The 27,903-nt window shown below is 43.9% G+C and overlaps 1 protein-coding gene and 1 pseudogene across 2 annotated transcripts; both read left to right on the top strand.

Annotated features, from left to right (window-relative positions):
• Nucleotides 1–509: 509 nt before the first annotated feature.
• On the top strand, nt 510–1,058 carry RNASE9 (ribonuclease A family member 9 (inactive); the record flags this gene model as incomplete). The annotated part of the gene is made up of 1 exon (XM_081108493.1): nt 510–1,058. The coding sequence occupies one exon, from the start codon at nt 510–512 to the stop codon at nt 1,056–1,058; it is 549 nt and encodes a 182-aa protein (XP_080964619.1).
• Nucleotides 1,059–17,502: 16,444 nt separating this feature from the next.
• LOC308531552 (jun dimerization protein 2-like) lies at nt 17,503–17,978 on the top strand (annotated as a pseudogene). Its single transcript has one exon. The product of its transcript is annotated as a jun dimerization protein 2-like (transcript).
• Nucleotides 17,979–27,903: the final 9,925 nt, after the last annotated feature.

Raw genomic sequence — 27,903 nt, 5'->3', positions numbered from 1 at the left:
AGGGAAGGGTGGATCACTTAGAGCTCTTTACAGCACAAGTTCTTAACTCCTAAAAAGGGAACCGATTTATTTGTTCCAGCTGGAGGGAGCACATGAGCCTCCTTTCTGCCTTCCTCCCTCTCTGCCCACTGTTGCCTTGATGTCCTTTTTCCTTCCTTCCTGCCCTCTTGCTCTCTATCCCTTGCTCTCTATCACTACTATTCCTTTCTTGTTCCCGTCCCTCCCTTCTGACTTTTATCCCCCTCCCTTTCCTCATTTCTCTCCTTCCTTCCTTCCCCGTTCCCTTTCTTATCCACAGTCTTCTAGACTGAACGTAGGTCTTGTAAGGTCAGTTTTTAGTCAATATTTCAGAGGTACTTGGATTCTGAGTTGTCAATTTTAAAATGATTCAAAGTCTTAGAGCTCACAAAGGCAATAGGTGGTGAAAATGGAGCCTGCCCAGGAATAGAAGGAGCACAGTATCACAGCAGAACGTATCTCTATATCTCTTGTATTCCCAACAGGAAAAGATGTGCACCCTGCTCACCTCACAGTCCCTGCCTCTGCTGCTCCTGCTGCTGCAGCCACTTCCACTGCAGGTTCTAATGCTTGGTGAACGTGGTTTCCCGGATGAGACGGAAGAAAAATTTCAAGATTATTTGGATGAATTACATAGTACAGGGCCTACCAGACCACCTACCAAAGAGAGTTTCCAAAAGTATGTCATGCTTTCGCCTGATTACAAATTATTTGAGGATCACCTATGTACTAGTGAAATGGTAACAAGAAATATCCACAGAAGATACTACTGTAAGAAAGAACATTTCTTCCTCTACGTAGAATATGAGGAGTTGCAAAAGACCTGTCACACCAAGTATGTGGGATGTAAGAATGGTGTTAGGAAATGTCACAAGACCAAGGAACAAGTAGAAGGAGCGTACTGTGCATTAAAAAAGGGAGTTAGCATGCCAATCTGTGAGTATGAAACGACTTACAAGAAGGGATATGCTCTTATTACTTGTCGATGGCAAGATGATATTGAAGAAATTATTCCTGAGTATGTAAATACTATTTTGTAAATACCTGGCAAATAGAAAAGTGCCAGCCACTAGGAAGATATCTTCCTCCACCAGCCTAGAAGAGTATGATCTAAGAGTTGGGAGTGGGAAGATATACCCCTCTCCATACTGACTCTTCTAGGTCAACACTGAGAATGGTAATTTTGATCTACTCATCTTAATCATCCGCCTCCCTCTCTTCTCCTGACACCATGCACAGGCATCGTGGGCTAGGTTCAAAGACAGTGCTCTGAGGTGTGGTTTCAAATAGGTCATGTAACTGAGCACATGTTGAATGTGTTAGGAGGATGAATGCCTATAGTGAAAGGATGACCACTACCAAGAAAAACAGAAAGTGGTTGCCTGAAGTGTGTTCCAAAGTTGTATTCATGTGAATCTCTAGTTGAGCAGAAATAATAAAGTGCATTGACCTAGCGAAGTGTCTCTCGTATGTGGGGGTTATGTGGGGGTTTCTGAGTCTGGAATTATCTTTCTCTATGACACAATTTATAGCAAAAAGATCTCAAAGCCTCTTCAGAAACTGTGATTCATCTTTCTACTGCTATATTCATAGATAGTTTGCGTGTTCTGTTCTTTCATACAACACAGTATTCATGGGAAAATGAAGGTGTAGATTCTAATAGGAGACATCTCAGAATAAATATCTAAATATTCAGTATAGTAAACTCTCCAAAGTACTTTGTGGATTCCCATACCTTTGATTCAAACAGGTGATGTAACTGAGCTTCTTCATCGCTGTTCACAAAACTACAAACAATTCATCACACTCTGATATAGTCACATTTATTCACAATTCCATTTCTCACTTTCTGTAGATGTGGTTTTATCTAAGACTATTTCACTTCCAAAAAGGGATGGAGAATCAGTATGATAAAAGAAATCTATCTGTCCGGTTTAGGTAATAATGCCTCTCTTTTTGTCTGTGAAACTTATTTATATTTTTAAGTTTAATTTTTGAAAATACATTTTTATTGATTTTAGAGAGAGAAAGAGAGAGGAATAGAGAGATAGAAACATTGATTGGCTGCCTTCTGCATGCCCTACCACCAGGGATCCAGGCCTATGCCTTGACCAGGAATCAAAACAGTGACCTCGTGATTCATGGGGTGACACTCAACAGAACCACAGCAGCTGGGCCTTAATATTTTTTTTTTTTAATTTTTTTTTTTTATTATTAGTTAAGGAATTACAAATGTGTCCTCATCCCCCCCTTTAACCCCCAACCTCCCCCCCACACACAAACTCGTGCTCCCATCCCCCCGTTGTCCATGTCCATTGGTTTGGCTTATATACATGTATACAAGTCCTTCTGTTGATCTCTTCCCCTTACCCCCGCCCTCCCCTACTTTCCTTCTAGGGATTGATAGCCTGATCGCTGTTTCTCAGTCTTTGGGTCTGTCCTTTTTCATCAATCTATGTTGTTCTCTATAATCCACAAATGAGTGAGATCATGTGGTATTTATCTTTCTCTGACTGGCTTATTTCACTTAGCATAATGCTCTCCAGTTCCATCCATGCTGTTGCAAAAGGCAAGAGTTCCTTTTTTTTTACCGCAGCATAGTATTCCATTGTGTATATGTACCACAGTTTTCTAATCCACTCATCTGCTGATGGGCACTTAGGCTGTTTCCAAATCTTAGCTATGGTGAATTGTGCTGCTATGAACATAGGGGTGCATATATCCTTTCTAATTGGCGTTTCTGGTTTCTTGGGATATATTCCTAGGAGTGGGATCACAGGGTCAAATGGGAGTTCCATTTTTAGTCTTCTGAGGTAGCTCCATACTGTTCTCCACAGTGGCTGCACCAGTCTGCATTCCCACCAGCAGTGCAGAAGGGTTCCTTTTTCTCCACATCCTCTCCAACACTTGTTGTTTGTTGATTTGTTGATGATAGCCATTCTGACAGGTGTGAGATGATAACGCATTGTCGTTTTGATTTGCATCTCTCGTATAATTAGTGACTTTGAGCAGGTTTTCATATGTCTTTCTGCCTTCTGTATGTCCTCTTTCGAAAAGTGTCTATCTAGGTCCGTTGCCCATTTTTTTATTGGATTGTTTATCTTCCTTTTGTTAAGTTTCATGAGATCCCTGTATATGTTGGAAATTAAACCCTTATCGGTGGTATCATTGGTAAATATGTTCTCCCATGTAGTGGGTCTTCTTGTTGTTTTTTTGATGGTTTCCTTTGCTGTGCAAAAGCTTTTTATTTTGATGTAGTCCCATTTGTTTATTTTCTCTTTAGTTTCCATTGCCCTAGGAGCATTATCAGAGAAGAAATTTCTTCGGCATATGTTTGCGATTTCGCTGCCTGTGGATTCCTCTAGTATTTTTATGGTTTCCCGTCTTACGTTTAAATCTTTTATCCATTTTGAGTTTATTTTTGTGTATGGTGTGAGTTGGTGATCTAGTTTCATCCTTTTGCATGTATCTGTCCAATTTTCCCAACACCATTTATTGAAAAGACTGTCTTGACTCCATTGTATGCTCTTGCCTCCTTTGTCGAATATTAATTGGGCATAGTGGATTGGGTCAATTTCTGGGGTCTCTATTCTATTCCATTGATCTATATGTCTGTTCTTGTGCCAGTACCAAGCTGTTTTAAGAACAGTGGCTTTGTAATACAGTTTGATATCTGGTATTGAGATCCCACCTACTTTGTGTTTTCTCAGGATTGCTGCAGCTATTCGGGGTCTTTTTTTATTCCAGATGAATTTTTGGAACGTTTGTTCTAGATTTGTGAAATATGCCATTGGTAATTTAATGGGGATTGCATTGAATCTATAAATTGCTTTGGGTAGTATGGACATTTTGATGATGTTGATTCTACCAATCCATGAACACGGTATATTCTTCCATCTGTTTATGTCTTCCTCTATCTCTTTTTTCAGTGTCCTGTAGTTTTCAGCATATAAGTCTTTTACCTCCTTAGTTAAGTTTATTCCTAGGTATTTTAATTTTTTTGGTGCAATGGTAAATGGGATTGCTTCTGTAGTTTCACTTTCTGTAAGTTCACTATTGGTGTAAAGAAATGCCATGGATTTCTTAGCATTAATTTTGTATCCTGCTACATTGCCGAATTCATTTATTAAGTCTAATAATTTTTTGATGGAGTCTTTAGGGTTCTGTATGTACAGTATCATGTCATCTGCAAATAAGGACAGTTTTACTTCTTCTTTTCCAATCTGGATGCCTTTTATTTCTTCTTCGTGTCTGATCGCAATGGCTAGTACTTCCAGTACTATGTTGAACAGGAGTGGTGAGAGGGGGCATCCCTGTCTTGTTCCTGTTTTTAGGGGGAATGGTTTTAGTTTTTGCCCATTGATTATGATGTTGGCTGTGGGTTTGTCATATATGGCTTTTATTATGTTGAGGTATGATCCCTCAATTCCTATCTTGCTGAGAGTTTTTATCAAGAAAAGGTGTTGGATTTTGTCAAATGCTTTTTCCGCATCAATTGATATGACTATGTGGTTTTTTTCTCTCAATTTGTTTATGTGATGTATCACGTTTATTGATTTGCGGATATTGTACCATCCTTGCATCCCTGGGATAAATCCTACTTGGTCATGATGTATGATCTTTTTGATGTACTGCTGGATCCGATTTGCTAGGATTTTGTTGAGGATTTTGGCATCTATGTTCTGAAAGTATTACATATGTCACGTTTTTTCTCCCAGCCCCCAGCCCAGCCCCCAGCCACCTTCCTGCCTCAGGCCTTCAGCACCCTATTGTCTGTGTCCATGGTTATGCATATATGCATTCAAAGTCTTTGGTTGATTACTTACCACCCACCGCCCTTCCCCCACCTTCCCACTGAGATTCCGCACTCTTCCATGCTTTCCTATCTCTGGATCTGCTCCGTTCATCAGTTTATTTTATTACTTAGATTCCACATATGAGTGTGATCATGTGATACTTGTCTTTTTCTGACTGACTTATTCACTTAGCATAATAGTCTCCAGATCCCTCCATGCTTTTTCAAAGGGTAAGAGATTCTTCTTTTTTACTGCTACATAGTATTCCATGGTGTAAATGTACCATAGCTTTTTTTATCCACTCATCTACTAATGGGCACTTGGGCTGTTTCCAGATCTTAGCTATTGTAAATTGTGCTGCTATGAACATAGGGGTGCATACATTCTTTCTGATTGGTGCTTTGGGTTTCTTAAGATATATTCCTAGAAGTGGGATCACTGGGTCAAATGGCATATCCATATTTCATTTTTTGAGGAAACTCTGTACTGTTTTCCATAATGGTTGCACCAGTCTGCATTCCCACCAGCAGTGTACTGGAGTTCCTTTTTCTCCACATCCTTGCCAGCACTTGTCATTTGTTGATTTATTGATGGTAGCCATTCTGACAGGTGTGAGATGGTACCTCATTGTCATTTTGATTAGCACCTCTTGGGTGATTAGTGACTGAGCATTTTTTTCATATGTCTCTTGTGGACCTTAATATCTTTTTATAATTATTTCCTATAATTAAAATATGAAAAATGGGATAAGGAGTAGTAATGGAGGATGGTAGGGAGAGTGTCTATTTCTCTTGCATACTTCTCTGCAATCCAATCTGCTCATCTTTTTACCTTTCCCTATCCTTGTCTTCAGACTTAGAGCTAAGGTCCTAATTCATCAATCAATTGATGTAAATAAGGGCCTACAATTTATTCATTTATTCAATAAGTATTTACTTAATGTCTATGTATTCCAGTCACTTTGCCAGCTATTGGGCCCTCAAAGTGAAAAAGAAGTATCTGGTTATAGGTTAAGTTGTTCCTAAAAGCACAATTCAAACAGATTTAGGCATACATAGTTAACTGGCGAGGCCATGTTTGAAAGGATTCTAGTTACATGAGGAAAATTACTGAAGAGGAAATGTTCTGCATGATTAAAAAAAAAAAAAGAAAATGAAAACTGGGACAGAGAAGCAAGAATGGTGTTTCACTTCCATCTCCCCCTCCATCCCGTACTCCACATACACATAACACACACCTGGTCTTTTTGACCAATGTTTGAACACTATGGTGAGACAAGTTTTTGTGTGTGTGTGTGTGTGTTTTTTTTTTAATTTCAAGAAAAATGATTTTAAATATAATAATGCTACATGCAATAAACCTTAATATTTTAAGAAAAATGATCTTAAATATAATAATGTTACATGCAATAAACATTAATATCTCAAGAAAAACTATATTAAGTATGTTACATGCAATAAACACCAATTATTCAAGAAAAATGATCTTACATATAATAATAGTACATGCAATAAACATTAATATTTCAAGAATAAAAGGATTTTAAGTATAATAATATTACCAAAACTGTACTAACATAGTATTTCACAAAAGTTGTAGGAAATATTAAAAATCTGCAAATAACAGGATTACTTCTATTATATTCTAGCATATCTCCCCAGCTCCATGTTTTTTTCTTTCTTTTTTTTTTTTAATTTTATTTAATTTTATTTTTTTTTAATTAAATCTTTATTGTTCAGATTATTACATTTGTTCCTCTTTTTTCCCCCCCATAACTCCCCTCCTCCCAGTTCCCGCCCCACCCTCCGCCCTCACTCCCCACCCACTGCCCTCATCCATAGGTGCATGATTTTTGTCCAGTCTCTTCCCGCATCTCCCACACCCCTTTCCCCCCAAAGAATAGTCAGTCCATTCCCTTTCTATGTCCCTGATTCTATTATAATCACCAGTTCATTCTGTTCATCGGATTATTTATTCACTTGATTCTTAGATTCACTTGTTGATAGATGCATATTTGTTGTTCATAATTTGTATCTTTACCTTTTTCTTCCTCTTCCTCTTCTTAAAGGATACCTTTCAGCATTTCATATAATCCTGGTTTGGTGGTGATGAACTCCTTTAGCTTTTCCTTATCTGTGAAGCTCTTTATCTGACCTTCAATTCTGAATGATAGCTTTGCTGGATAAAGTAATCTTGGTTGTAGGTTCTTGGTGTTCATCACTTTGAATATTTCTTGCCACTCCCTTCTGGCCTGCAAAGTTTCTGTTGAGAAATCAGCTGACAGTCATATGGGTATTCCCTTGTAGGTAACTGAGTTTCTTTCTCTTGCTGTTTTTAAGATTCTCTCTTTATCTTTTGCTCTTGGCATTTTAATTATGATGTGTCTTGGTGTGGTCCTCTTTGGATTCCTTCTGTTTGGGGTTCTCCGCGCTTCTTGGACCTGTAAGTCCATTTCTTTCACCAGGTGAGGGAAGTTTTCTGTCATTATTTCTTCAAATAGGTTTTCAATATCTTGCTCTCTCTCATCTTCTGGCACCCCTATAATTCTGATGTTGGTACGCTTGAAGCTGTCCCAGAGGCTCCTTACACTATCCTCGCATTTTTGGATTCTTTTTTCATTTTGCTTTTCCGGTTGGGTGTTTTTTGCTTCCTCGCATTTCAAATCATTGACTTGATTCTTGCGCTCCTCTGTTCTGCTGTCGGGAGTCTGTATAATATTCTTTATTTCAGTCAGTGTAAGCTTAATTTCTAGTTGGTTCCCCAATATAACATCGAGGGTCTCATTAGTTTTCTTGTAGATCTCATTAAGTTTATCGGCGGCTTCTAAACAGTTCTTGAGAGACCTTAAAAGTGTGGTTCTGAACTCTATATCTTCCATTGACAATTTTGTCCTGTTTCTTTGTCTCCGCATTTTGTTATGCTTCCTTGATGCACCCCCTAGTGGTCTTTGTTCGTGGTTTTATAGTTAAATTTTGATTGTTGTAGCTAATTCCAGGGGGGGTTTGACCTCCAGGCCAAGTGGCTATGAGAATCAGCTGTGTCAGCAGTGAGAGAACTTCTGTCCTCTAGGGAGGTGCTAATCTGGCGTTTGCCTGAGGCTATCCGGCAAATGCCTCTGTGCAGGGCTTGGGCGGGGCGGGTCGCACAGGATCAACAGGGTGGGCTGGAGAGAGCAGTTATGGCCGCTCTCAGTCCTGTCCCCAGGGGCTCTGCCTCTCTGAGTCCCAGCACCCGCTGCAAAGCTCGGAGAGAAAGCTGCACTCGCTCTGACCGAAGCCAGGCAGACCCGCTTCTCCCGTTTGAGTCTGGGTCCCTAAAGACTCGCCCGGATCTGGAGCTCAGAGTCTGCGACTCCCTCCCGATTGAAAACGCCAACCGCGCCCTCCGCCGCCAGCCCGCCCCGCGCACTCCGCACCTCAGAATTTGACTTCAGCACTGCGCCTCCTCTGAGTGTCCGTATGTTTCTCTTTCCTCCTAGTTGTAGGACTTCCATTCAGCCAGCGTTCCAGTGGTTCTGGGTGATGTCCCTCCGTCTTTTAGTTTCACTTTTGAAGTAGTTGTTCAAAGCAGCAAACTCCGGCGTTAACCTATGCCGCCATCTTGGTTCTCCTCCGCTCCATGTTTTTTTTTTCTATCAGTTTATGTTGTTCATTATATTCCACAAATGAGTGAGATCATATGATATTTATCTTTCTCTGACTTGCTTACTTCACTTAGCATGATGCATTTAAAGTCTATTTTGTCGGATATGAATATTGCTACTCCAGCTTTTTTTTTCTTTTCCATTTGCATGGAAAATTTTTTTTCCATCCCTTCACTTTCATCTTGTGTGTGTCTTTTGTTTTGAGGTGAGTCTCTTGTAGACAGCATATAGTTGGGTCATGTTTTTATATCCATTCAGCAACTCTACACCTTTTTGATTGGAGCATTTAACCCATTTACATTTAGGGTTATAATTGAGAGGTACTTGTTTATAGCTATTTTAATTCTGTATAGCTAGGTTTCTCTCTCTGTTTCTTTTTCTCAGCAATCCCTTTCACATTTCTTGTAATGCTGGTTTGGTGGTGATGAACTCCTTTAGCCTTTCTGGGAAGCTCTTTATTTGACTGTCTATTTTGAATGATAGCCTTGCTAGATATAGTAATCTTGGTCTCAGATCCTTGCTTTCCATTACCTTGAGTACTTCATGCCATTCCCTTCTGGCCTGGAGAGTTTCTGATGAGAAATCAGGTGTCAGCCTTATGGGGACTCCTTTGTAGGTAACAGTTTTCTTTTCTCTTGCTGCCTTTAAGATTCTCTCTTTGTATTTAATTTTTGGCATTTTAATTTAATTATGATGTGTCTGGGCGTGGGTCTGTTTGTGTTATTCTTGTTTGGGGTTCTATGTGCCTCCTGAACTTGTGTGACTTTTTTCTTTACCAGGTTAGGGAAGTTTTCTACCATTATTTCTTCAAACACCTTCTCTATTCCTTTCTCCCTTTCTGACTCTTCTCGCACACCTACTATCCTAATATTGTTACATTTCATATTGTCCCACAGCTCCCTTAAGCTGTCCTCCTGTTTTTTGATTGTTTTTTTCTTTTTGATTCTCTAATTGAGTGATATTTTCAACTCTGTCTTCTAATTCATTGATTAGATCCTCAGCTTCCCCTAATCTGGTGTGTATTCCTTCCAATGTGTTCTTTATTTGTGTTATGTCATTCTTTATCTGAGGCTGTTCTTTTTTCATAGTTACTATATCTTTTTTCCTACTGCTGAGCATTTTTAACATCATTACTCTGAACTCTGTTTCAGATAAATTTCTTATCTCTGCTTCATTTATCTCTTCTTCTGGAGATTTGCTAGTTCTGTCATTTGGGGGCTGTTTCTTTGCTTCCTCATTTTGGTTGTCTATTTGGGTTTGTGACTATGTATTAGGTAGATCCTCTACACCTCTCAATCGCTAGTGCAGTGGTTCTCAACCTGTGGATCTCGACCTCTTTGGGGGTCGAACGACCCTTTCACAGGGGTTGCACAACCCTTTCACAGGGGTTGCCTAAGACCATCAGAAAACACATATATAATTACATATTGTTTTTGTGATTAATCACTATGCTTTAATTATGTTCAATTTGTAGCAATGAAATTGGGGGTCACCACAACATGAGGAACTGTATTAAAGGGTTACAGCATTAGGAAGTTTGAGAACCATTGTGTCTAGTGCAGGACAGTGTTAAAGGCTGTTTCTGACTAATTGGATCAGACAAAGACTCAAAGCCTACGAGACCTCTCTACAGACTAATAGGATTCCAACTTGAATTGCCTCCAGGCAATGATCCTCACGTGTGGTGAGAGTTTTTTCAACAGGGTGGGCCAGTTGCTTCTGCCTGGAGGCTAATTGTTACTTCTAATCTCTTAAGTGGCCTCAAGGCAAGGTCTTTTCCAATAGGTGTGTCTTCCCCCCAGGCAAGGCAGATGTCTATGTGAGAAAAAATGTCCTCCACTGTGTGAGGGAATGACTCATCCCAGGAAACTTGGGGTGTCTGCGTTCTGAGCTCTATTCCCTGAGTCCCCAGTCCTGGGTTCTGCTCTCACAGCTCCAGTCCACTTCACCCTCCCTCTCCCAGAGCACAAGGTGGGTGGCTCCACAGGGAATTTTTGTGCATTGGCCCTTTAAGAGGGTACCTGAACTTTTAGCTGCCACTCCCTGGAAGATAGCACCCCACTGCTTTTCACAGTTAGTTGTTATGTGGGTACCCTCCTCAGTTTGATGCTCTCTGCTGGGGAGCCCAGCTTTGGGATTAGATCCCAGACTTCTCAGTAACACCCCCCACAGCTGAGATATCTCTCCAGGACTTCAGTTGGCATCTCTGGGTGCCCGGCCAGCCCTTTTGTGCCTCCGCCCCTCCTTCCAGTCTCTATGTGATCTCCACCTTCAGTCCTTGTGTATCAGGGTTCTCTCCTGTGAGTTTTCCATTGATTATTTAGGAAGCCTTTCCATATTTCAGTTGTAATTCCAGCTTGTTCCTGGGAGCATGTCTGTGCAGCATCCTCTTACTCTGCCACCATTTTTAATCTCTGGTGAGACAAGTTTTAAGTAAAATATGTTAGAGCCATTTTGATGAGAGACTGAGGAACAAACAATACTGTTTTGGTTTTCAGGAGATGAAGAGTAATACAGAATGATAAAGGTATAATCTCTACCTTTCCCAATGAAAAACCATACACATCTAAATCCTCCAACTACATAGGTTTGATGCTGTTGGAAGAAAGCATATCTATATATATAAAAGCCTAAGCACCATCTGTCTGACCGGCTATGACATGCAATGACCACCAGGGGTCAGACACTCCAACTGGTAGCTATGACTCCCACTGGCCACCAGGGGGCAGACACTTAACAGAGGAGCTGCCAAGCTGCGGTGACTTGGCAGCTGAGGTTCTAGGGTGATGCACCGGAACCAGAGAGGAGGGAGCCTGATTCTGGGGTGCATCACCTGTGAACCATCCTCTTTCAACCTGGGACCCCTCAGGGGATGTCAGAGAGCCGGTTTTGGTCTGATCCCCGCAGGCCAGGCCAAGGTACCCCACCTGTGCACAAATCTGTGCACCAGGCCTCTACTATTGGTATAGAAGTCAAGTGTCATGGAGGCACTGGCAGCCATGGCATTGATCAAATTCCCATAAGTGTCTTCGAGGGTAAAGGACATCATCAAGAAGGCATGGAGCAGAAGAAAAAAAGACACTATCTGATATACATGACCTACTAGTCTGGGAACATCTTGAGACTTCCCCTAGAGAATATTAAATACAAGAGATATGAATGGATAAGATTTTCAAGTATGTAGAGAGTTATAGTAGTGCAGACACTGCCCATTGTACCTCAAAATGCATAATCCCTTTCTTTATCTGGGAGTTATAATAGAAACCTGAAATTTTACCTGAGCACATAGCCACCCAAAATAAAAGAGGTATTTCCCAGGTGTGTGTGTGTGTGTGTGTGTGTGTGTGTGTGTGGTGTTGCTGTTGTTTTTGTTTTTCAATTAAAATTGACCATGTGACTAATTTCTAAACAGTGGGGTGTCTTTAGAAATAGTGAAATGAGTAAAACTTCTCGAATATATCCTTAAAGGGAAGAGGAATCCCATTATTTTTTCTTCTCTTTTTCCTAATGACTGGCATATAGACATGCTGATTGAAGCTAGAGCAGTTATCTCAGATCCTGACATGGAAGCCCTGTGCTAAGTTTGGCAGAGCAACAAAATAGAAAGATCCTGGGTATCTAACCCCATGGAACACCATACCAGAGCTGAACAGACTATCTCTGGACTTTAGGGGAAAAAATGTGAAAGAGAAACAAGTACCTGTCTTGTTTCAGCCACTGCTTTTTGAAGTTTCTGTCACCGTTAAACCAATTCTGATTAATATATACAGAAACTGGGGCAAGGGAGCAAAATTATGTAAGGTGTAGGTTGTTACCATTTAAATTAGCCCATCAGTAACCCCAGACTGATGAGGTCTGAGGAGATTTATGTTGCCCAAGCATAGGCCTGGTGTAAATTTTAAGAATTACATGTAGTGATCCATATATATAAAAGGCTAAGTGACCATCCAACCACCTGACAAGTCAGTACATATGACATACATTGACCACCAAGAGGGCAGACCTCAATGCAGGAGCTGCAGTGACTTGGCAGCAGCAGTACTCAGGTTACACACCCCGGAACTAGAGAGGAGGGAGCCCAATTCCTAGTGGGGCTGCGCGATTCCACCTTCGGCCATGGGTTATGTTGCTGCTGGGGCACTGTTGGCCCCAAATCTGATTTACTGCACACTTGAGTTTGTGTTCCACACCCTGTACAACGGCAACTTTGCAGAGTGCCCTCTTGCACTCTGGGACCCCTATCTATCCACACTAATAAAAGACAAAGATGCTAATTGACCGTACCTTCACTATGCCCCAATCCACGCCCACCAGCCAATCAGAGCGACTATATGCAAATTAACCCAACCAAGATGGTGGCCGGCAGCCACGGGGCTGGAGCAAGCAGGAGGTTTGGTTGCCCAGGCGATGGAGGAAGTCAAGCTTCTGCTTGCCCTGAGCCAGCTGTGGCCTCCGCTCATGGCAACAAAGTTTCAATTATAGAAGACAAATAAATCCCAGATACCTGATTCCAGCCAGCCTCCACTGGGAGCTTGGGTGGCTGGGGGCCGTGGCCAGCCTGCAAACAGCCATCAACCACTCACCCAGGCTGGCCACACCTTCATGGGGTGAGGGTCCCCACTGGGGGCTTGACCAGCCTGCAAACTGCCATCAGCCCCTCACCCAGGCTGGCCAGGCACACCAGTGGGAACCCCCACCCTGAAGGGTCTGTGGCCAGTCTGCAAATAACCATCAGCCACTCACCCAAGCTGGCCAGGAATTCCTATGTAATAAAAGGGTAATATGCAAATTGACCCTAACAGCAGAACGACTGGGAAAGACTGGTCACTATGACACACATTGACCACCAGGGGGCAGACGCTTAATGCAGGAGCTGCCCCCTGGTGGTCAGTGCACTCCCACAGGGGGAGCTCTGCTGAGCCACAAGCCAGGATGATGGCTGCCAGTACAGCGGTGGTGGTGGGAGCCTCTCCCGCCTCCTCAGCAGCGCTAAGGATGTCCGACTGCAGCTTAGGCTTGCTCCCTGCTGGCAAGTGGACATCCCCCAAGGGCTCCTGGGCTGCCAGAGGGATGTCTGACTGCCAGCTTAGGCCCAATCCCCCAGGGAGCGGGCCTAAGCCAGCAGGTGGTCATCCCCCGAGGGGTCCCAGACTGTGAGAGAGCACAGGCCGGGCTGAGGGACCTCCCCCCCCCCTCCCCCGAGTGCACAAATTTTTGTGCACCGGGCCTCTAATCTATATATATAAAAGGCTAAGTGACCAGCTACAAGTCCGATGCCCACTGGCTATTTAAAAATAAATGTTGTATCTCTACAACATTGTGTTTCTTCTAAATAATTTCCTTTCAGTGTGCAGGAATCTATGCACTGGACCACTAGTATAATTATAAAAAACAGAAGCACAACAGCTGACACTGTTAGACAAATGGCTAATGTCTTCTTCTAACTACTGTCCAGTCCCCATTCTTTAACTCAAAGGAGAACAACAAAAGCAAATTCAAATATCAGGATTAGTAAAAACAACTCTTATTTGGGAATTATAATTTAGTATGCATCACTGACCCTGAGCTATTTATAAGCCTGGAGAACTACAGAAATCCTTTGTGCTTCATTAGCCTCTTAGATGATTCCTCTTAATCTTGAGACTATTACAGCCAGACATGAGACTCTTTGGTCAATCTTTTGGCTTTCTAAGCCCCTAGCCAAGACCCAAACTGAGATTCTCAGTGCTCTGCATCCTCCTATCCACCTAATGATTTGCTACCACGGGTCACAAGTCAGCTTTGTGAGATATCCAAAGTGCAGCCAGGTTTCTACTGAATTTATGAATTTAATAATAAAATTTGCAAGTTAAATTTTAAAAGCAAAGGAAGAACTATGGGCTTTAATTTTTTATTTTAACCAAATTAATTCTCATTGTTAAAACCAAAATAAACATCTTAATAGGTATTCTGGAAAAACTGTTTTGAGGGCACCAAAAAACTTGAATCAACCCTCATACCTTCTGCTCCTCAATAGCCTTATATCATTGCCATGCCCTTGGTTTCTGCCCAGTGCTTAGCAGTACAGAAAAATCCCAGTGGTGAATGTTCTGGAACCTGCCCTGTGCCTTTGGTTTCTGGCTGAGAGTTAAGACAAGTGGAATGATAACCTTACTGGGAGACTCTGAGACATAGCTTGGTCATGATGAAAAGACAGAGTTGGCAAATTAAAAAAATAATAGAGGCAATAAGGAACATTCTGATATAAGTAGTATCTGCACACATTGACCTCATTATTCAGGATATATCAAAGTTTAACTGCTCCTTGAATGGGAACAGGTCCTGATTTCCTTCTTATTTCAAAGAGTAGTGATAAAAATCATGAAAAAAACAAGTCCAGGCTTCAGTAGCCTATAAAATAAAGCTACACTTCCATTAAAACATTTTTTTAAAGACTACAAATGCCCACATCCCCAATCAGGAATATAATCTCCCTTTAATGTACATGGGTAACTTTTGAATCTACTGGGAGTGCTGACTTTACATAGTCGGACAGGTACTTCACATCCTTCCCATTGCTCTCTCTGTCAGGGTTCATAGCCACTGACTTTCCTGTCACAGGCCTGTCTCCACACTGGTGATGCTGTTTCCAACATCACCTCAGCTTTAGGGAGAGAACACTGCTTCCCCTTTACTTTTGGATCCCAAGATATACTGTTCTTTCCTTTATTCAGAGCAGAGCAGCAATTAGATAGAAATGTCTTTAATTTATTTATTTATGTCTTTATTTTTATTAATCCTCACCTGAAGATATTTTTTCCCATTGATTTCTAGAGAGAGTGGAAGGGAGGGGGAGAGACAGAGAGAAACATCAATGTGAAAGCGACACATCAATTGGTTGTCTCCCGCATGCATCTCAGCCTGGGCCAGGTCTAACCTGCAACTGAGGTATGTGCCTTGACCAGAATCAAACCCGCGAACTTTCAGTCCAAGGGGCAGATGTTCTAACCACTGAGTAAAATCAGCTAGGGCTAGATAGAAATATCTTTTATAAAAAAATATTTTTATTAATTTCAGAGAGGAGGGGAGAGGGAAAGAGATACAGAAATATCAATGATGAGAGAGAATCATTGATTGGCTGCCTCTTGCACATCACATACTGGGGATCAAGCCCACAACCTGGGCATGTGCCCTGACTGGGAATTGAACTGTGACCTCCTGGTTCATAAGTCGACACTCAACCACTGAGCAACACTGGCGGGCTAGAAATATCTTTAAATTAAATTTTAAGAAAATTGGAATTAACAACTCAAACAGTAATAAAATATGCAGAAGTTAGCATCCTTATATAAACCTTTTTATTTGCCTTTAAGGATATTTCCAAAGAACAGAGCAGGGGTCCTCAAACTACGGCCCATGGGCCACATGCAAATACAAATATTGTATTTGTTCCCATTTTGTTTTTTTACTTCAAAATAAGATATGTGCAGTGTGCATAGGAATTTGTTCATAGTTTTTTTTTTAAACTATAGTCCGGCCCTCCAACGGTCTGAGGGACAGTGAACTGGCCCCTTGTTTAAAAAGTTTGAGGACCCCTGGAATAAAGTATGATTCAACATGAGTATGTGATTTGTGATTATCACTGAAATGTGCATTTACATTTTGTGTACTTTTATGTAACTGTGTTATACTTCCGTTTTAATATGTTTAAATTTTTTCTGGATGAAAGCAAAATTACATTTTAAAATCCAAGGTACATTGACCAGTTTTCTCCCTCAAAGTTATATCAATACATACTCTCATAAAAAGTTCCTCTAAATTCTTCTAACGTTAATATCAAATATATTATATTCCATTCTAATATAAAAATTCTGATTTTGTTTGTCTGGTTATTAATGGGGTTAAACATCACAAAAGCTAACTGCCAACTTATTCTTTTCTTTTGTGAATTTTCTATTTATATTCTCTGCATATTTTTTCACTGGGTTGGTTATGTTTATTTTAGGAGCATGTTTTATACAATGAATATTAATCCTTTTTTCAGTATATGCTGCAAATAGTTCTTTTTATTCTGATGTTTCTTTTAAAATTTGTATATGATATCCTTTGTCATCCAGAGGTCTTAGAATGTATGCTCTGAATTACAATTTTGCATATTCTTAAAATTATAAATACATTTTCGTATATTTTCTGCTTGTGTGTTTATAATGTGATTTTTAATTGCCTTACATTTAAAATATTTAATTCATGTGAAATCTTTTTTAGCATATGATGCAAGACAGAAATTCAACTCCCCGTTCTTATATTTTTTAATCTTTAACCCAGTTTTAATAAACACAGTATAAACTTAAACACCAAGCACATTATATTCGCCATAACATTTTGCTACAAATGTGAATAATACATATTCACACACATTCATGAGATGTGATGATAATCCAAACCAGGGGTGGGAAACGTCCAGGCCATGGCCATATAAGGTCCATGAAAACATTTGGTCTGGCCCCTGCCAAGGAATTAGAAGTGAGTTAATTACATGTTTGACCAATATAGCAGGCTCATTTTTAAGTTGATAATTTTGTTTGGCCTGGGAATCTTATATAATAAAAGCCCAGGAACCATAAGAGCATAATGACCAGAACGACCAGAGACCAGAACCACCACAGCCCCTTGTAGGGCTGGCCCCACCCCCCCAGCAAGCGGTTAGGGGTGATCAGGTAGGCAGAAGGTCCCTCGCAGTGCTGGCCTGGACCCCCAGCAAGCGGTTAGAGGCGATCAGACAGGCAGACGAGTGATTGGGGTGATCAGGTAGGCAGGCGAGTAGGGGCGAGTTAGGGGCGATGAGGCCCCATGATCAATCGCCTCAGAGAGGGAGACCCAGGCCACAGCCTGCAGGAGGGACGCTCAGTGGCTGCGACAGGAGGCGCTGGCAGTGGTGGATGCTGCAGGGCAAGGCTGCACCACGGCGTCTCCTGAGTGGGCATGGTGCCTGCAGCCTGGCCCAGGCCCCAGGGTCGCAGCCACCCCCCGCAGCTTCTGCAGGGCTGGACTGCCACTCCTCCTGCTATGATGCCTGGGCAGATCCCAGACCCTTCCATACTGAGGGCTCTCTGCCAGGGCTCGGCCCCCTGAATGGACTCCCCAGCTTGGCCCTGACTGCAGAGGAGCTGAAATACACTGACATCCACCACATTGGGCCATGATCACACCTTTGCGCCTCCTGGAGGTGAAACTGTGCAAGGGGCCTCAACCTGTGAAAAGTGAGCTAGATGAGGAAGAGGAGCGAGGAAAAGAACCAAGTGGCGGCAGCCCCGTGCCGGAACCAGAAGAAGGAGCGGAAGGAGTTTCTGCAGCGGGAATCTGAGCGGCTGGAGCTCATGAACGCGGAGCTGAACACCCAGATGGAGGAGCTGAAGCAGGAGCGGCAGCAGCTCATCCTGATGCTCAGCCGGCATCGCCCCTCCTGCATCGTCAGGACCAACAGCGTTAAGACCCCCGACTCAGAAGGCAGCCCACTGCTGGAGCAGCTGGAGAAGAAGTGACTATGGGCTGGGAGCAGGAAGAGGAGGAGGAGGAGGTGAGGAGAGGGAGGAGGAGGAGGAGGGTCCCAGAGGGCTCTTCCTTGCTGCTCTTCCTTATGAAAAACTCTTCAATGAGGCTCAGCACAGCCAGCATCGGCCAGGCTTTTTTTGTGAAACTCAGATCAGCCACACCAGGGGAAGAAACCCAGGCTGATGAAACCCAGGACCAAGCGCTGAGACCAAAGTAGTCCTGAGAGGGCGCTGTTCTGCCTGGGGCCAGGCTTGCAGGAGGCAGAGCAGAGGCTCAGGCTGGAGAGACAACCAACCAGGCAGCTGTGGGTGCTTCTCTGGCTTCTTCACCAGGGCACCCACCCAAAGGACCTCCGAGCAGCCAGGAAAAACCATGAGTCGCAACCAAAATTAGGCTGAGTATGGAACTCAGAGTGAAACTGCAATCTGCCTGCCCCCAGACCTGACCCTGACCCTGACCCTGATACAAGGCTGGAGAAGGGCACAGTGCCAGGCCCTGCTGTACCCGCCCACCATGGTCCAGCTCAGTCCTGCCTGGAGTGGCAGCCGGGGTGCACCCTCACTGGCCCTGCTGGAGTTGCTGTGGGCACGAAGCACAGGCGCCCTTCCAAAGCACATAGTCACTGAATGTTTACAGACTGGTTGTCCTGGCAGGGATTTCCACTGCACATTTCTACTGTTTTTTATACTTACTTTATATATATATATATATTAGGGGCCCAGTGCACAAAATTTGTGCACTGGGTGTGTGTGTGGGGGGGGGCGGGGGGAGTGTCCCTCAGCCCAGCCTGCCCCCTCTCACATAGTGGGAGCCCTCAGGTGTTGACCCCCATCACCCTCCAATCACAGGATCGGCCCCTTGCCCAGGCCTGACGCCTCTGACAGAGGCGTCAGGCCTGGGCAGGGGACCCTCATTTCCCCCCATCACTGGTTCTGCCCCCAGCCCAGGCCTGATGCCTCTGGCCCAGGCGTCAGGCCTGGGCAGGGGACCCCCAGACCCCTCCGATTGCTGGCTCTGCCCCTTGCCCAGGCCTGATGCCTCGGCCAGAGGTGTAGACCCCCATCACCCTCCGATCGCCTGATCGGCCCCTTGCCCAGGCCTGACGCCTCCGCCAGAGGTGTCAGGCTTGGACAGGGGACCCCCATCTCCCCCTGATCACTGGCTCTGACCCCCGCCCAGGCCTGAGGCCTCTGGCCCAGGAATCATACCTGGGCAGGGGACCCCCATCTCCCTCTGATCACTTGCTCCACCCCCCGCCCAAGCCTGACGCCTCTGACCCAGGCTTCAGGCCTGGGCAAGGGGACCATCATATCCCCCCAATTCCTGGCTCTGCTCCCCACCCAGGCCTGATGCCTCGGCCAGAGGAGTTGACCCTCATCACCCTCCGATCACCAGTCACCGGATCGGCCCCTTGACCAGACCTGAGGCCTCCAGCAGAGGTGTCAGGCCTGGGCAGGGGACCCCCAGCTCCCCGCGGTTGCAGGCTCCGCCCCTGCCCAGGCCTAACGCCTCTGGCCTAGGCTTCCAGCCTGGGCAGCGGGGACCTGCAGTGGCAGCGGGGGGCGCCGCGATCACGCGGGCTCCACCCCTGCCCCTGCAGGACGCCTCTGGCTGAGGCGTCCGGCCCGGGCAGCGGGGACCCGCAGCTGCAGTGGCCCTGCGATCGTGGGCTCCACTTTAGGCCCAGGCTAGGGACCCCTAGCTCCCGGGATTGCCAGCTTCAACCGTGCCCAGCTCCCATCGCTGGCTCCACCCCTACTTCCTGCTATCACTGGCCAGGGTGGAAAAGGCGCCTGATTCTCCAATCATGGCTGGGGGGCAGGGCAAAGGCGGGCCCAGGGCTGCCTTTGCCCTGCCCCCCAGCTCTTAGCTCCCCCCTGGGTTTCCGATCACTGTCAGTGGCAGGGGGCTTCTTCCTGCTTTCCCTTTCGCCTCCCTGCATTGTGCCTACATATGCAAATTAACCGCCATCTTGTTGGCAGTTAACTGCCAATCTTAGTTGGCAGTTAATTTGCATATAGCCCTGATTAGCCAATGAAAAGGGTAGTGTCGTACGCCAATTACCATTTTTCTCTTTTATTAGTGTAAATATATATTACAAAAAAAAGATTTTATACAAGCAATATATAACTGGATTTCTATAAGCACTCGATGTGATACAGTATAAATATGCTATGGTTTGTTTGTTATGAACAGACATGCAGCAGTTATGGCGGTTGCGTGTAAATTCTAAGTACTGTGGTGTCTGGGTGTTGGGGGTGTCAGGAGCGAGATGCGGTGTATTTCCATCCTGGTAAACCCTTCATAGTACTCAGTTCTGTATCACATCGCTCAATAAACATTACTCTTACTTTAAAAAAAAAAAGGAAAGAGGGAGGCCCAGGCCAGCCAAGCCATCGCACTGCACACCTGTTGCCTGCAGAGGGAGGTGACTGGTGGCAGGGGATGGGGGGTGGGGGGAGGCAAAGCTGCACAGATGGCAAGCAGTGGCAGTAGAGGGGGCAGGGCCAGCTGCTTGCAGCCTGGGATAGGAAAGCCCCGATAGGCCCTGATCTCAGGCCAGGCCTAGGGACCCTACCTGAGGGGTCCAGGATTGTGAGATGGTACAGACCAGGCTGAGGGACCCCCCTCCCCCCGCCCCCGCGAGTGCACAAAGTTTTGTGCACTGGGCCTCTGGTGATGTTATAAATATCCAGATGGCCCTTGGCAAAAAAAAGGTTCCCCACCCCTGTCTTAAACAGTTAAATAATAAGCAGTGAGCTTAGCTAACATTGAAACAGGGACAGTGAATAATAATAGTAAATAATTTCTTCAAAAATAAAAATTTATCTTTTCACGTCTCTGTATATTATACATCAGTATAGATAGCAAGATAAATAATAGATACACATGCAGAGTGCTTCATGAAACTCACATCACATATCTCCTAATTTTACAATTTTTCATGGGGAAATTTCGTTGATATACACACTTTAGTTCCTGCCTTTCGGGCATGTTTCTAAGTTTTTTATCATCTCTACTAGAGGCCCAGTGCAGATTCATGCACCGGTGGGGTCCCTCAGCCTAGCCTGTGGTAATCAGTGGACCTCCGCACTGCAGCAGCCTGGCCTTACCTGTCAGCTCGTCGGGCTCCAGACCGCTGTCCATGTCAGTCCCGCACAGCACGAAGTAGTGTGTGAAGTGGCAGGCGGCAGGGAGGAGCCCGAGCCTGGGCTGGACACCACACCACTCCCGCTCATCCTGGCCTCCCGGCCCCTGCTGTGCCTGCCGCCACCTCTCAATGCTAGGTTCCGCTGTGGTCTGCGCGCATCTGTCCTAGGGCAATACTGCCGTGCCCATGACCATGCAGCTGCCACTCGTCATTGCAGGCTCGCTCTTCTCATGGCTCCGGAGAAGTAGCCTCAGGCTTGCGCCCAGTCAGTCCTGATGCTGGTCCCGATCTTGGTCTTGATCCTGGTCCGGATCCTGGTCCTGGTCTGGATGGGGGTGGGGTGCACAAGGGGAGTGTCCGTGGGAGAGGCTCTCACCAGCCATGAGCCAAGCGTCTGGCACCCATTGATCAACTAAGCAGTGCTCCTGCTTTGGGAGAGCACTGACCACCAGGGGGCAGCTCCTGCATTGAGCAACTACCCCTGGTGATCAGTGCACATCATAGCTACTGACCAGTCATCCAGTTGCTTAGGCTTTTATATATATACTAGAGGCCCGGTACACAAAAATTTGTGCACTCGGGGGGAAAGGGAGGGTCCCTCAGCCTGGCCTGTGCCCTCTCGCAGTCTGGGACCCCTCGGGAGATAACGACCTGCCTCCCAGGTGGCAGAGGGCAGGCCCAATCCCTAGGTGCAGCCCCTGGTCGGGCTCAGAGCAGGGCCGATTGGGGAGTTGGGGTGCCAACCCCTGTCACGCACAGAGCAGGGCCAATCAGGGGGGTGGGGAGCTCCCCCCTGTCACTCACAGAGTAGGGCCGATAGGGGAGTTGGGGCACCGCCCCCTGTCACACACAGAGCAGGGCCGATCAGGGGGTTGGGGCACCGCCACTCTCACACTCAGGGCAGGGCCAATGGGGAGGTTATGGTTCTACCCTGTCACACACAGAGCAGGGCCCGTGGGAGGGAGGGGGTTGGGGTGCTGCACCCTGTCACACACAGAGCCACAGGGCAATCAGGGGGTTGGGGAGCTCCCCCCTATCAGGCACAGAGCAGGGCCAATCAGGAGGTTGGGGCGCCTTCCCCTGTCAGAAATAGAGCAGGGCCGATAGGGAGGTTGTGGCCCCGCCCCCTGTCACACACAGAGCCACAGGGCGATCAGGGGGTTTGGGCGCTGCCCCCTGTCACGCTGATCCCGGTTCCTGGAGGCCTCGCTGCTCCGCTGATCCCGGTGCTGGGAGGCATATTACCCTTTTACTATATAGAATAGAGGCCTAGTGCATGGGTGGGGCTGGCTGGTTTGCCCTGAAGGGTGTCCTGGATCAGGGTGGGGGTCCCCACTGGGGTCCCTGGCCAGCTTGGATGAGGGGATGATGGCTGTTTGCAGCTGGTCACACACCCTTCAGGGTGGGGGTCCCCACTGGGGTGCCTGGCAAGTCTGGGTGAGGGGCTGAAGGCTGTTTTCAGGCTGGGACTGAAGCTCCCAACTGCTCCTTTTTTTCTTTTTTTTTTTATTCTGGGCCAGCTTTAGCTCTGGCTCCAGCTCTGAGGCCTCTGCTGCTGAAAGAAGGTATCTGGTTTGTTTAGGTTCTATAATTGAAACAATGTATAACTCCAGCTCTGAGATCCCAGCTCGCTGAAAGCTGGTTTCCGGGGTTTTGTTTAGCTTCTATATTTGTTACAACGTTTCTTAAACTGCAGGCTCAGAGGCCAGCAAGGCAGGCAGGGAACACTGGAGTCCTCTGTCACTGAAGCAAGCAAGCCTCATGTTCATTTCAAGCTGCCTGGCTGCCGGCCGCCATCTTGACTGGCAGTTAATTTGCATATCTTGCTGATTAGCCAATGGGAAGGGTAGCGGTTGTACACCAATTACCATGTTTCTCTTTTATTAGATAGGATAGACTAGAAGCCCGGTGCAGGAAATTTGTGCGGGGGGCGGGGGGGTCCCTCAGCCCGGCCTGCACCCTCTCCAATCCAGGACCACTGGCTCCTAACTGCTTGCCTGCCTGCCTGATTGCCCAAAACTGCTCTCTTGCTGTCCTGATCTTTACTAATTGCTCCCCTGCCTGCCTGATTGCCCCTAACCAACTCTGCCTGCCTGCCTGACCACCCCTAGCTGCTCCCCTGCTGGCCTGATTGCCCCTAACTGCTCCCCTGCTGGGGAGATGCAAATTAAAGCAACAATGAGATATCACCTCACACCTACCAGAATGGCTATCCTCAACAAATGAACAGCCCTAGCTGGTTTGGTTCAGTGGCTAGACACAGGGGTGGGCAAACTTTTTGACTTGAGGGCCACAATGGGTTCTTAAACTGGACCGGAGGGCCGGAACAAAAGCATGGATGGAGTGTTTGTGTGAACTAATATAAATTCAAAGTAAACATCATTACATAAAAGGGTACGGTCTTTTTTTTCAATAGTTTTATTCATTTCAAACGGGCCGGATCCAGCCTGTGGGCCATAGTTTGCCCACGGCTGGGCTAGAGCATCACCTTGTGGACTGAAGGGTCCCAGGCTGAATTCTGGTCAAGGGCATAATGCCCAGGTTGTGGGCTCAGTCCCCAGTAGCGGGCATGCAGGAGGCAGTCGATCAATGATTCTCTCTCATCATTGAAGTTTCTATCTCTCTCTCCCTCTCCCTTCCTCTCTGAAATTAATAAAAATATATTAACAACAAAAAAAATCAATAAGCCATAAGTGTGAGTGAGGATGTGGAGAAAAGAGAATCCTAGTACACTGCTGGTGAGAATGCAGACTGGTGCAGCCACTGTGGAAAATCATATGGAGTTTCCTCAAAAAATTAAAAATGGGACTCCCATTTGATCCAGTGATCCCACTCTAGGAATATATCCCAAGAAACCTGAAACACCAATCAGAATATATGCACCCCTATGTTCATACAGTACACTTTACAATAGCTAAGATTTAGAAACAGCCCAAGTGCCCATTATCAGATGAGTGGATAAAAAAGCTGTAGTGCATTTACACCATGGAATATTATCATGATGGTAAAAAAAAGGAACTCTTACAATTTGCAAGAGTATGGATGGACCTGGAGCGTATTATGCTACGTGAAATAAACCAGTCAGAGAAAGATAAGTATCACATAATCTCATTCCTATGTGGAATCTAATGAACAACTCCACTGACTTTCAAAGGATAGTCCAATGTGTCTCCACTACTTTGCTATTCCACTATTTCAGCTTCTGGCATGGTAGAATAGGTGGTTTCACACCAATCCCTTGCTAAAATAATTGGAAGAGCTGAACAAAAAAATGTTAGATCTCTTTGAAGGTATCAGAGAGTACCAAATTAATGATGAATTATAGGGTTGTTTCAGGAAAGGAGATAGCTGAGCCTGACATTTGGGGTCACTGTCCCCTTTAGGCAATGCCAATTTCAAAAGTGCCATTTGGGAAGGTGAAGTGAACTTTACTCAAATTCACAGGCCTGAGTAAACAAAAATTAAAGTTTAGGACCCCAGAATGAGGAGACATCTGATACTATCTGGGGTGTTCGGTTAGAATGCTAAGATATTTCAGGATTAGAATGAACCAGAAATAGATGTACCCTCACATGGACTAAATCCCAACCTCAAACCTGATTAATTAATTTAACTAGGATTGTTAATGGTACAAGCCCTACTTCTTGCAAAAAACAATTGTTTTCTCATGGAGGAAAATAACATTTTTCAGAGCCTCAAATTCCCTTTCCAATTTTTCATTATATACCATAGTCAACATACAATAAAAAATAGCCAATATACAAGAAGGCAAGTTATGAGAGTAAACCCAAGAACAAAAGAGACTGAGAAAACAGACAATCCCCACATAATTAAGAAAATTGAGTTAATAGGTACAAATTTTTGTATTACTAATATGTCTAAATACATAAAAATATGTCCATACACAAATACAGTGTGGTAGTCTAGTTCTAATACTACCAAATGACCTCTAAGAGGCTGCCTCTGCTTGTACATGCCCCTCATTATCTCCTCCCCTTGAGTGTGGCAGCACTTGTGAGTATGATGGGATAGCCACTTCATTATGTTATGGTTTATGGAACAGTTGACTTAAAGAAAGAGAGATTAACATCAGTGGGCCTAATTCATCTAGGTGAACTGAAAAAAGAAATTCAGCTTGTGAGGGAGTTCTTATGTGGGGATTTTCAAGCCGTCAGCCCAGCTTGTGGCTGAGTGGAACTCCCCCTGTGGGAGTGCACTGACCACCACAGGGAAGTTCCTGCATTGAGCGTCTGCCCCCTGGTGGTCAGTGCACATCGTAGCAACCAGTCATTCCTGGTTGTTCTGCCATTAGGGTCAATTTGCATATTACCCTTTTGTTATATAGGATATTATTCAACCATAAAAATGAAAAAAAGCACTGACACATTCCACAGTGAGGGCAAAACTGGAAAAGATTATGCTAAGTGAAAGAAATCAGACATAAAATGTCAATATATGTGGATATTTAAGTGAATGTCCTTAGAAATTCATGGACATATTTATTGATAGAGAGGCATCATGTTTGAAACTTACTTTCAAGTGGTTCTCCCAAAAGTGATTGATAGAATTCTAAAACAAATGTGGTAAAATGTTAACAATTGGGGAAACTGGGTTAAAGATATAGGTAAGTTGTTTTTTTTTTTTTTACTATATTTTGCAAATGTTCTCTAAGTTAACTAATAATTCTCAGAAGAGGCAGAAGCAGTAATGTGATTGGTCATTAAGCACTTTAAAAGATGTTCAATCTCACTGGTAATATGGAAATGTAAACTATTATGACAATGAGCTACAACTGCATATGCATCATAACTTGGAATTCTTCTTACAAGTATATATTCTAGAGAAACACACATATAAGTGAAGGAAGATGCACAAGAATGTTCATTAAAGCATTATTTGTATAACAAATATTAGGAAAGTTAAATACCAATTTATAAAGGAAAAAATAACCCACTATACTTATACAATATCATAGTAAAAATCAATAAACAGATCTACATATATTAGTGTGAATAATCTCAATTAAAATGTTGACCGTTAATTGCGAGTGGCAAAATGATATGCATAACATGAGATAATCTATGTACATTAAAAACATAAAATATTACACTATATGTATATATATATTGTGTATGGTATACACAGAGTTAATAAAAGCATTAAAAATCCACAGGGAAAATAATCACCAATATCATTTTAGTAGTTTCTTCTGGGGAATGAGGAGAAAAGAATAGGGGAGTAACATTAGTTGCATATACATCCTCTCTTTTTTAAAAATTGATAAATGAAATATATGAACCAAATATGACCAAACATTAGCATTTAAAAATATTGATGAAAACAACTGATGGAAGTGTCTGGGTGTGTTATATTACTATTTTTATTTTTTTCTATATGTTTGATTTATATTACTATATTTTAAAAGATATAAAAAAGACATAGTTATGGAGTTCTAAAATGTGGAGAAGGAAGATGGGGAAGTGGGAAATGTCTAATTTTTTTTAAGGGAATTAGGTGAAAAGAATCATTCTCATAAATTTGTTTATGAAATTAGGTTTGGAATAATATAAAACAGTGACAAGAAAATAATTAGTGAGTCACCAACTTGTATCTATGTTCGTTTCTTTCCCTCCCAAATGTTAAGAGCTACATATCATAACATTTGATATTGAAATTCAACTGTGTTACAGAGATACATCATTTTGATTTTTATCACTTGAATAATACATGTTAATTGTTGAAGACTAAGAATAGTACTCAAAGATTAATCATATTCTATCATTTATGGAAGTTATGATTAACTTATTAGTATATAACCTTTCACATTTTATTCAGTAAAATGAGTGCTAAAATACTCAAATGTATTAAAAAAGCTTAAGACATGTGAGAAAGTGAAACACCCATTTTCCAGTTCTGATCATGAGACTAGTATGCTGGTGCCATCTGGTGGTAAACTCACACACATTATAAATGCTGGCACAGGGGCAATGAGCAGTGATGGTATTTTTTTTTAATTAATCTTTATTGTTGAAAGTATTACAGATGTCCCCCATTTTTTCCCCAGTGACCCCCCCACCCTAAACCCAATTGCCCCCTTACCCCCACCCAGGCCTTCACCATACTAAAGTCTGTGTCCATATGTTATGCATATCCTATATAATAAAAGGCTAATATGAAAATTGTCCCCTCGGGAGTTTGACCAACCAGGAATTCGACTGCTAGTTATGACCTGCGCTGATCACCACGGGGTGACGCAGAATGAAGGAAGGCCCCGGTCGGCAGCCGGAAGGCCCTGATCAGCCCTGATTGCTGGCCAGGCCTAGAAACCCTACCTGTGCATGAATTTCATGCACCAGACCTCTAGTATGGATATAAATTCTTTGGTTAATCTCTACCCACCCACCCACCTACCCCTGAATTCCCTCTGAAATTCATCATGCTTCTATTATCTCTGGATCTATTTTGTTCATAAGTTTATTTTGTTCATTAGATTCCACATATGAATGAGATCATGTGATACTTGTATTTCTCTGATGGCATAGTTCACTTAGCATAATACTTTCCAGGTCTTTCCATGCAGTCTCAAAGGGTAAGAGATCCTTCTTTTTTACAGTTTCATGGTAAATGTACCACTGTTGTTTTTTGTTTATCCACTCATCTACCAATGGGCACGTAGACTGTTTCCAGATCTTAGCTATTGTAAATAGCACTGCTATGAACATAGGGGTGCATATATTCTTTTTGATTGGTGGTTTTGGTTTCTT

Source organism: Myotis nattereri (genome assembly GCF_964212035.1).
Source record: "Myotis nattereri genome assembly, chromosome: 1".
NCBI classification, from domain to species: Eukaryota; Metazoa; Chordata; class Mammalia; order Chiroptera; family Vespertilionidae; genus Myotis; species Myotis nattereri.
Note: the sequence above shows the minus strand (reverse complement) of the source record. Positions and strands in the feature narration are given on the sequence as shown.